This window comes from Bufo gargarizans, chromosome 9 (genome assembly GCF_014858855.1).
Source record: "Bufo gargarizans isolate SCDJY-AF-19 chromosome 9, ASM1485885v1, whole genome shotgun sequence".
Classification (NCBI taxonomy): domain Eukaryota; kingdom Metazoa; phylum Chordata; class Amphibia; order Anura; family Bufonidae; genus Bufo; species Bufo gargarizans.
Genome location: NC_058088.1, coordinates 7,397,243 through 7,408,122, shown reverse-complemented (window position 1 = coordinate 7,408,122; position 10,880 = coordinate 7,397,243). Strand labels below are relative to the sequence as shown.

The 10,880-nt window shown below is 44.9% G+C and overlaps 1 protein-coding gene across 1 annotated transcript; it reads right to left on the bottom strand.

Annotated features, from left to right (window-relative positions):
* Nucleotides 1-2,187: 2,187 nt before the first annotated feature.
* LOC122946574 (interferon lambda-3-like) lies at nt 2,188-3,856 on the bottom strand. The gene is made up of 6 exons (XM_044306295.1): nt 3,752-3,856; nt 3,488-3,649; nt 3,137-3,214; nt 2,901-3,035; nt 2,722-2,802; nt 2,188-2,274 (listed from the first exon to the last, which is right to left on the bottom strand). Exons 1-6 carry the CDS (start codon nt 3,854-3,856, stop codon nt 2,188-2,190), a joined length of 648 nt encoding a protein of 215 aa, XP_044162230.1.
* Between the last annotated feature and the right edge of the window lie 7,024 nt (nt 3,857-10,880).

Here is a 10,880-nt window from a genome sequence, read left to right as displayed (position 1 = left end):
TCCACTTTCTTCTCTGTATATACATCTTCAGGAACCTATAAAGTTTTCAACATCTTCTCTTCTACAACCGAGCAACCATCTGATTCTGATATTGGAGCAAATTATAATAGCCACAGAGGTTCTGCCAAATCTGTCCACTTTTCCGTACCTGACCCTGTATCACAGTCACTCATGATGCTCCTCAAAACTAGAGATGATCTTCTGATCTGTGTAAGTCCATTGGTCCTCATGTCCGTTGCTTACATGGTTCATGCTTTGAGGAATTGGTTCCTAGACTGGACATATTAGACCCATGACTTATTATAAGCCCAGCGGACTGCCTGGCCAGTACATCACAGAGGTGGGGGAGCAACATAGAAGATGGGGGAATGCCTCTGGATTGAATGAGGTGCAATGGCACTGCTCCTGTTGCACCTAGAGGGTAATTTACATATTATAAAACATATTTTTTCTTAGGATTGATTGAACCCACAAAGATGCCAGTGAGGACATATGACTCTGCTTACAATTGCATATGGAGAGCTGCCAACCATTCCACCTAGTGGTGTGTTGTGACAGATGCCCTTTAAGAGCCCACTTTTTGGAGTATGAGCCGAGTGGTCTGGATTCATTTTGAAGGTCTGAAAGGAATCCGGGGGTCTAAGTTTGGTTTCTGTATTTATTTGGGGGTCTCATTTGGGGATTTAACATGCATTATAACATCCAAAAAGAGGGTTGGCCTATTACATACACTTATCCCCTCAGCTATCTGCGGCAATGTCATGTGTGACCACTGCTCCATTCAAATGGGCGAACTCAGGGCACACGTTTTCATAATCAGTGGGGGATATCTTGTGAACAAGTGTTCGGAATGAGTAAAACCTTTTAATGTGTGAAAGTATAAGGCCTCATTCACACGACCATATTTTCGGTCCACGGACCTTTTCATTTCTGTAGGGCCACAAAAAAGTGGACAGCACACGGACGTAATCTGTTTTCCGTCCACATCTGTGTGCTCATGCTGCAAATTATAGAACATGTCAGGGTCAGGTGAGATAACTGTGCAGGCCCTGTCAATTAAGGAAAGGGAGGGGCTGACAGAGGAAATGGGGAACAAAAGTGCACAGAGTAACTTAGGCCCGCCCTCAGTGCAATTAACTGGTAATTTGCATATGAATTACAAATATATTTTTTCTTGAATGGATGTCACGGACGGTGTACAGGAAACAAGGCAAAGCAACATGCATAAATGACTCGCTGGATCCAAAAGCTAAGGAACAAAAGGGAGACCCCTGCAGAAGACCTGGCACTTTCCCTGGCTGCTCAGCCTATGCAAAGATCCGAATGGTGGAAGTTTGCATATCCACGTACCTTGACTATATAACCCCTGAGCACCCTACAATAGTGAGGGGACACGACCACCGGCTCCCTACACAAGATACGGAGGGAGTCAGGGTCACCTGGGATCCAGCAAACAGAAAATAACAGATAATTGTTCAACACTTAACTTTGTAGCAGAGAGGAGAACAAGGTCAGCATGCAGACACACTCCAGGAAGAAGTATAAGCCGCCCAGAAAAGCATTCTGGGGAGGAATTTAAAGGGAAGCAATTAGTCCAACACATGACAGCTGAGAGAGGCTAACGAGATGAGGAACTGAATACCACAACAAAGAAAGTCAAGGAGGAGGTTCTGAAAGGCCTCTGTCAGAGCTTCTCAGCTGTCTGGTTGTGACAATGGATCAATGAAAGGTATCATTACATTCATCTGAGGTAGCCCTACAAGGCATTGTGGCTGGTTTATCAGTAAATTTCATGTCAAAGATTTTTAAAAAGTTTGCTTTTCCAGAGAAGATAAAAAATAAAAAATTAAACAGAAATAGATATTTTAAAATTAAAATGTTAGTTTAATTGAACATATATAACAGCATATAATTTCACAAATTTAATGTATCCACCAGGGATGAAAATTCTCTATATAAAACAATATATTATTAGATATAACATAAATAGAGAAATATTACAATGTATAAAATATAATTATAAATACAATAATAAATAAAATAATAATAAAAGGTCATGTGGACGGTTATAGTTGAACCTCCAGGCAGTTTCTCATATTTTCTGAACAATATTTGATGACAGAAGATAGAAAACTGATGTCTTGATGATTCTTGTGCATACGGTTATAAAAGAGTCCATCTTGGAGTCTAGGAATCACTTGGACACATCACATTTTGCATCCTTAATGAGATGAGGTTGAGCACAACAGCGTCCTGGACACATCGAGGGGAGGCCTACAATGGAGGACAGCGAGATATCTCATTATGTACTGATCACAACAGTCTCTCCCCAAATGGTGACAATGCTGAGTAACTGATTGTGGGTAGCACTATAGTGTGATTGTCAGTTCTAAGGTCCAGTTGTGCCATCGTCCTGTACTAGATGATCACAGAGCAAGAGAAATACACAGCAGAATCAACAGCAGAATAAAGCAGCCTATAAAATTAAAAGCTCCAAAGCCTGTCCTCTCCCCGGATGCTCCCTCTCCCCTGTCACAGCAGGAAGTCTCAGACAGACACTGACAGTAACATCCTGCAGCTGCACCCCCCTCCTTTTCTTCCTAACTGAAACATACCATTCCCATAACTTTTTCTGCTTTCAATATCTCTATAAATTCCTCATCATTTTACTACTAACAATATTTTATAAACTGTCAGTGGCAGCGTCAGTAAGACACATACCTTGTCTTTGAAATCTTGGAGATGACTCAGCCACGGCTCCAGCTGCTCAGAGGCAGGATCACTGTATTCAGGCAACTCTCTCTGTAAAGGAGAACAGGATATAAGGAATTTACACCATGTTGGGTCCATTTCACGGGCCAAAGTGTGATGGATATACAGGATAAGAAGAAGGAACTTACACAGATTATCAGCTGGTCCCTCAATTTAAGGAAAGCCTTCATGGAATTTGTTACAGTGTCAGAGGTAGACATATTAGTCAGGACGTCCAGCGTCAGCGACACTCGTTCCAGGGTCAGGATCAGGCGGTCACTTGGCTGTAGAACAAAATACAAATGTTATATGAGGGGTTCTGCCATTGCTCATCTATAGAGTTAGGTAATATGACAAAGGCTTTGGTGGAATCTTATTTCCATACCTTGAGGTCACATATAGATGTCTTGTGTCCAGTCATGGTGGTGTAACATCTCACTCCATCACCGGATATTTTCTTTTGCTGTTAAATAATAAAAATGAGGTTTCTACAATGTGGACAAACAGAATTGTTTCCCTGGTTCTGTCCCTCCATCTAGGGGCTTGGTCAGTTAGTTTTCAGGTATTGTAACCTTATCTGGAGCTCATACGTGCCATTCAGAAAGCTCCTCTGGATGCTATAGAGCGATGAACCCTCAACTCAATGTCCTCATATCACTCTAGAAATGGGATTCAATAATGGAAATAAAAGCTGCGCTTTACACAGACCTGATCATTTCGCAGATGTCTGAGGGACTTCACTTCGGAGGTAGACATGGATGAGTGCTGGAACAAAGGGCACAGTCTCCTGTGTGGACGTCCACCCACTGCCACCAGAGAAACCAGCAAAGCCAACAATCTGATGTCCATAGTCAATCCTTTCTGCTGAATACTTCAACCTTTTCTTCTCTCTGGAAATCTGTGAATATGAGATGAGTTACTAAACCATATCTGATGCCCATAATCCTAGACTGTGTACTGGCTCCCATTAATCTGTATACACCCAGGAGAAGACACTTACCTGCTTGGTTGTCTTGTGTCTCTCTGCTGTTAATCTCAGCTCTATCTCAAGCCCTTCCATCTTTCTCCTTTTATAGTTTAGTCTCCAGGAGAGATAGTCCTTCATTTTCACAATGTGGAGAAATCTTCTCTCTAACGTTCAGAATTCAAGTGACGGGAGACAGGTCAGCCGTGGAAACTTCTTGCAACTTTCAGTTTCCTTACTATACAGGTGAGAAGGAGACGTCAGGTAACTAGGAGGAGACTCTTTTGCAGGTGAGAAATTACTACAGGAATCCTCCTGTTACTGCACAGCATATCAGTACATATCAGTACATATGGGCAGCACCAAGGATGACATCTGCATGGAGTTTGTATGTTCTCCCGGTGTTTGCGTGGGTTTCCTCCGGGTACTCTGGTTTCCTCCTACACTCCAAAGACACAGTAATAGGGACCTTAGATTGTGAGCCCCATTGGGGACAGTTAATGCTAATGTCTGTAAAGTGCTGCGGAATATAGTAGCGCTATATAAGTTCATAAAATAAATAAATAAATAACCAGGATCCCCCGTCCCTCAGTAACTCCCTGCTATCAGTGTTTTATGAAGAATCTTACCCTCTGACTTTGTGTAGAATCATGCTGTAATTCTTCATACTTGGAAGTCTTTACCTGGTATTATATACAGCAGTATAACTTAGATGTTTATGGTGACAAAACATTGGCCATAATGGTCTGTATGTACATACGGTTTGTATTGTAGTTATTGCTTTGTGACACAAGATTTTATTTAAATGGCAATAAACCTAAAGTCTAACTTATCTAAAATTTTGCTTCTCATTGAATGAAACCTATTGTCATTATCGGCCATTTTATGACAGTGAAGATTTTATGACAGTGAAGATAAGTTGATAAGTCATCCCCTATCTGCAGGATAGGGGACAACTAGCTTATTTCTGGGGATCTGACTGCCTGGACCGTCACCGATCCTGAGAACAGGGGTCCCGTTTCCCCGTTCTGATGGAGGGGCAGGTCTTGCATGCACACCACTGCGCCATCAATTCTCTATGGGAGCGCCCGAGATAGCTGAGCCTGTGTTCTGTAACTTATACATTTGGTCCAACCCCTTTAATGTTATGTTCACACAATAGCGACAAGCTTTAAATTCTAATATTAAATATTATTAAAGACATCCATCCTCTCCCACCTTGTGTTTATTATAAAGAAGTAACTTATTTAGGGCAGGAAACTTGTGCTACTGTTAGGACTAAGGGAAAACAAAATAATAGTAGAAATCAATGCTTCACTTATGTCCTAACCAGCAGCACAATAATGGGGATTTAACAAGAAGTAACCTCATAGGGAGGGCCCTCTCATGTGGCGGACTCAAAATTGAACACCCAAAAGCTGTCTCCCTTGAGAATCGGAAAGATATTCCCTCAATGTTTGAGCACCAATGTTACTGGATCTAGCCAGCTTTATGTTTCTTCCACCTAACACGATGGAGTTCATCTGCACTTGTGCCAGATACGCAGCTTCCTTGTCCCAAAGTAAAGTGCCCGGTTTCACAGACTGAACAAGCCAATGCTACAGCTCCTGCCTTCTTCCTCCACAGTGTAATAGCAGTAGACGTCGCCCAGGTGTGGTCAGCTCAGCTCCTTGGGAAGATGTTGGCCATGTCAAAAAGTGATGGCACACAGGGCCATGTTTATCTTGGTCTTTAGAAACTGTAAGTGGCACTTGGTGTGGAGGGGATGTGAGACACAAATGGGCATAGCCCCAGGCTGCAGCCTGTATTTGGCAGGTTCCAGTCACTGGAGGAGAAGTTGGAATGGGGTGTGGGATATCCTGTCACTGTAGAATGCTGTATACATGTTTCCTCCAAGCCTGTCACTATAGAAGAAATACATTAGATGTATTGGGCAGGTAGGAGAAAATCAGCCTGGCATAGAATGACTGGTGAAGTGGTGGAGGACATGAAGTGGATGAATAGATAGGTAAATTATTGGCAGGTTAGTTGGCACTGGACATGCAACAGGAGCTTTTGAATGAATTGACTCTGGGCATGCTGTGGGCACCTTGATAGGTGAGCTGGCACTGAGCAAGCATCAGGGACAATGACACGTGACCTTTTGGCTGGGCAGTCACGTGCAACCATCAGGTGCACCATGGATAAGCTTTGCACTGGGCAAGTTTTGGGCACAATGATGGGTGGCCTTTGCTCTGGCATGTGAACTAGCTCTGGTCATGCATAGATCTATCAAGCTGGCACTTCACCAGAATCTGTCATTTTGACACGTGGGCTGGTGCTAGATGAGCACTGGACTCATTGGTGAGTGAGCTATACAAGCACCGGGCACATTGATGGATGAACTGGCACTGGCTGAGCAACAGAAACATTGTGTACTGGCACTGGGCATACATTGGAAATAATAGTAAGTAGCAGGTGCTGGGTGCGCAAAGGGAATGGTTCAGAGCAATGTCTGCAAAGGGCTGAATGACCTTGACCCCTCCATTTCATTAAACTACCAAGAAAGTAGACTTTTTTTTCTATTTTTTTTGTTGTTTAAACCTAAGTTATGTCTCATAGTCTGAAAAATATAGTAATTAGTGGTAAATTAAGTCCATCTGTCCTACACATTGGGGAGAAATACCCCCATTATTGTGCTGCTGGTTAGGACATAAGGGAAACAATCATTTTTAGAACAATTAAATCTATGGGTGTATTCACATATTCATTGTTTCAATGGACTATGAATACTGGTCATAAAATAAATATGACATGTCCTATTTTTTACTTTTATGAAGGCCCAAGGACCCCATAGAAGTCATTGATCCCATTTCTTGACAGCCTTTCTACAGAATAGCATCTGTCTGATGGCCTGTAAAATTGGTTGGTTGCTAGGAGATACCGAGGAGAGGCAGGAAAATTCTCACCTACCTTCCTAGGTTTCTGGTGAAGACGAAATTCAAAATGAAGTCTATCCGATCACTCCTGGTGTTTTGGAGAAAGAGGATTTTCTAACCACAATACCTCTTACCGGTATCTACTGCACATCCCCATATTATCCATCCACAGGAAATTTCTCAGAATACACAATCTTGCACATTCTTTATCTCCAAATCACTTGTCTGCACTTTAACATGTAATTTGCTCCAAGAGTTTTCATGAAGACCACAGTAGTTCTGAGAGCAGCCCTAGAGATTCAAAGTGTGCCCGGGTTAAGGCGTCCTCCAGACAACAGCTTCTGATGGATCTGCTCGCAACCATGCAGCTGTTACAAGATCATGTCTTCTGGATCATTTACAAGGGGTCAAAGCTAGATCCAACTCAGGAGCTAAAACATCTGTTTTTGTCATAAACACTCATAAGCTAAGAGTAAAATTGTCGTCAGAGAGGAGACACAATCCTGAAGGGGGCAAGTCACCTCTTTTCTCACTCCAAAGAATCATTTTGTTACGTCATGAAAATGTTGGATCTCCTAACTTCATCAAGAGATGTAATACTATGGGCCATAGCTCATGCGGGCTCCTTCCAAGGCAATATATACATTTCTTTCCACAGATGTCTCTAGATCAGGGTTTCTCAACTCTGGTCCTTGGGACCCACCTAGAAGTCATGTTGTCAGGATTTCCTTAGTATTGAGCATGTGATATAATTAGTGTCCATGCATCAGGACTTACCACAGGTATTCATTCTGTGGGATATTTTCAAATCCTGACCGGTAGGTGGGTCCAGAGGACCGGAGTTGAGAAACCCTGCTCTAGAGCCTAGAAAAGGGGTTTTTAAGTGTATCCATCCACTCGCCAAGAGCTGAAGCTTCTTCTACATTGAAAATCTGAAGTTCTCACTACAGATTTCTCTGCCTGGGGTGTGCATGTAGACAGATTGTGGATCCAGAAAATAAAACACGACAAAAGGGTTGTCACCCAATCAGAAAGATCTCAGGGCTGTCAGACTGACCTTAGCTTATTTCCAACCTTACCTGCCAAACCAGCAAAAGCTTGTTCAGTCAAACAACTTACCAAAGGTAAGGAGGTAAAAAACAGGCTGTAAAGAGGTTCATCCAGGGTAGTGAAAACTCAACTGTACAATCTTCTCTCAGTAAAAAAGTGGAAGGACCACCTCTAGATGCCAGGGTGACAGAGGAGAATACTAAGGTTTCCAACTTTGCTCTCTATATTGCTCTCATTATGCTCTAGCAACAGGCCGTTTGTCAATCAGCAATGGTGTATATATTCTTACCTCTGCCATTAGTGCCCAGAGTATTTCGGAAGATTTTGGAGGTACGAGTAAAAGCCGTTCTCCCACTCTGACCCCGCTGAGCCTGGTTCTCGCTCCTTACTGCCCAGCTTTAGGGACATAGTAATTGATTAATTAATCATTACTGCTTATTAAGTCAACAACAAAAAGTAAAAAAAAATCACCACTATCTTTATGTTAAACACTGCGGCAACTTTAGAAGGGCTCAGGAGGACCTAATGGGGATGCGAATTTCATCAGAAGTGGTGTAGTGAAGTCAATAGTGTGCGTGCATATCTTCACACCCCTGTGCCTCCACAACTAAATGCCCATAGAAGCGCATTTATTGCGAAAAAGCTGTTGCCTTTCTGCATTCCGCATTCTCGCGCCATTTGACGGAAAATCGATTGTAAAGGATCTCCCGGCACCCCGACCGGGTACCTCCGTTAATGGATGCTCCCAGTGCCTCCGGAGGACTCCAAGCACTCCACTCGACACCGATACCACCACAGGAACCAGGAACAGGAACAGCTCTTACAAGAGCTAGAAGTAATAGCCAGGGGAGTATACACGTATAGCAATCCCCACACACATGAGACGAGGCTCTATGTTGAGTGTAAAACAGGAACTCTTTATTTGAACACACAGCATTGATTTATGCACATCTTCCAACAAGGTTACCACCCACAGGGTTTTGTAAAAACAGCCAATCACATGCATTTACAGTATTGACACCTTCCCAGCAATTGTACACAAAACCCCCTACCCTCTGTCTGTAACGCAATCAACAAAGTACAATGAGCATTGTCTGAGACACAATTAACTAACACACTTGCATTGTCTGAGACACAATTAACTAACACACTGGCATTGTCTGAGACGCAATCAACAAAATACAATTACCAAACATAATAGGCTAACTTAATCACTCACAGACAGAAACCACACATTTTTCCCAAAACACAGAAAACACCTCAAAACCCCACATATCCCCATAATGTATACATCCATGGATAGCTCTGATCTGGGTGAACAACATATCCAAAAATCACCCAGATCCGAGCAGGGGTTCCCGAATTCCATGGAAGTCACATTTGGCCGTCCGCAAGCATGGCTTTCCTGCCCAAAACAGTTCCACAGATTTAATCTTTTTGGCCGGTCTGTCTTCTCCTTTAAAGTTAGTATGGGCCATAATCCTGGGGCAAGAGGCTGGCAACCAGGCTCCTCCAAAACTTAGTGGCGAGGTTGGTTTCGCCACACATCTCCCCCTCCCAGGGAACACTAACCAGATACCCGACCTCACGTCAGTCGGTACCTGAGTTAGTCTGGCAGTCCACTCACAACCAAATACTGGACCTGTTGAATTTGGTAGCCTGTCTCTGTCCAGTGAGTCCGGCAAGGTTATGTTGGTAACTGGTACTGCCGGTCTCTGTGTTGCTCCCTGGCTTGGAGTGGAGGTTGCTTTGTGGGCAGGGATCAACGGTACTCTGCCCTGGTGCCAGCGCTACCACGGAAGAAGCCTGGTTGGAGCCTGGTTGTTGGAGAGGGAGACCGACTGTCTCCCCTTTGGATACCCAGCTCTGCTGCTGGAGGGGGAGACCGACTGTCTCCCGTTTTGCTAAACAGCCCTGTTGCTGGGGGACAGGACCGACTGTCCCTACCCCCTGTGCTGTAAGTGCAGAGACCACGGTCCCATCTGCACAGTTGTGGGGCTTACTGTCTCCCCCTGGTAAGTTAAGCTGCCACTGGGGAATGGAGACTAGGCTCCCAATTCCCAACAAATCCTTCTGTTGCTGTGGGATGGAGACTGGGCTCCCAATTCCCAACAACTCAATCTGCTGCTGGGGGACAGGACCGACTGTCCCTGCCCCCTGTAACTCAGCCTGCCGCTGGGGAATGGAGACTGGGCTCCCAATTCCCTGTAAATCGCCCAGCCGCTGGGGAATTGAGACTGGGCTCCCAATTCCCTGCAATTCACACTGCCAATAGGGAGAGGGGGTAACAAGCTCCTCTCCCATACATACTTCAAGCCTCTGGGGAGGGAGACAGACTTTTTCCGCTCCCAATACAGTGTCCTGTTGCTGGGGAAAGGAGACTGGGCTCTCTATTCCCTGTAGGACAAAATGCCGCTGGGGGACAGGACCGACTGCCTCTGTCCCCTGTAACTCAGCCTGCAGCTTGGGAATGGAGACTGGGCTCCCAATTCCCTGCAGGAGCAGTAGAGAGACCTCGGTCCCATCTCCACCGGCCACCTGGGGTTCTTCCCAGTAAACATCCACAATATCCTCCCAGCTGAAGGGCTCTGGACCTGGGTCTGTCACTCTGCTGTCCTGCTGAGCCTTCTCACTGGAGTGGAACAGCTGCTGGTATCCCTGTTCCAGCTCCATCTCCCGGGTCACCAGGTGGACCAGGTCCTGCTCATGAGTGTCATCCCAGTCATACCTGCTCTCCCTCCATTCCAAGAGATCACGGAACCGGGCTTGTGTAGGGCTCCCAAACTCCAGCTCTGAAAAAGTCTCCCATAACAAGCCAGGACGATGAAACTCCTTTCCCTCTGGCTTGTCATGCTCAGCTGTCCTGTGTAGGTACTGTGCCCCATACCACCAGAGCGCCTGGTAGGCATCTTTCAGTCACAGCTCCTGCCATGCTAGGAGTTCCAATTCCTTTACCCATTCCTCCCGGGGCTGCTCTCCCAGGAAGGGCATCTGCAGGGCTACTCGCTTCTGCAACCGCTGGTCTTCCGTGGGGAGTCTCTCGTCCCGCAGATACTCCACAATACCCAGTGCTTGGTACCAGATGCCTTTGCGAACTGCATCTCGGTTATCCATGACACCCTCATCGTACTCCACCGCTGTTTCCATTCTGGTGCTGTCAGGGTCGCTGTACTAGGACATGCGTTGCCCTCAAATTG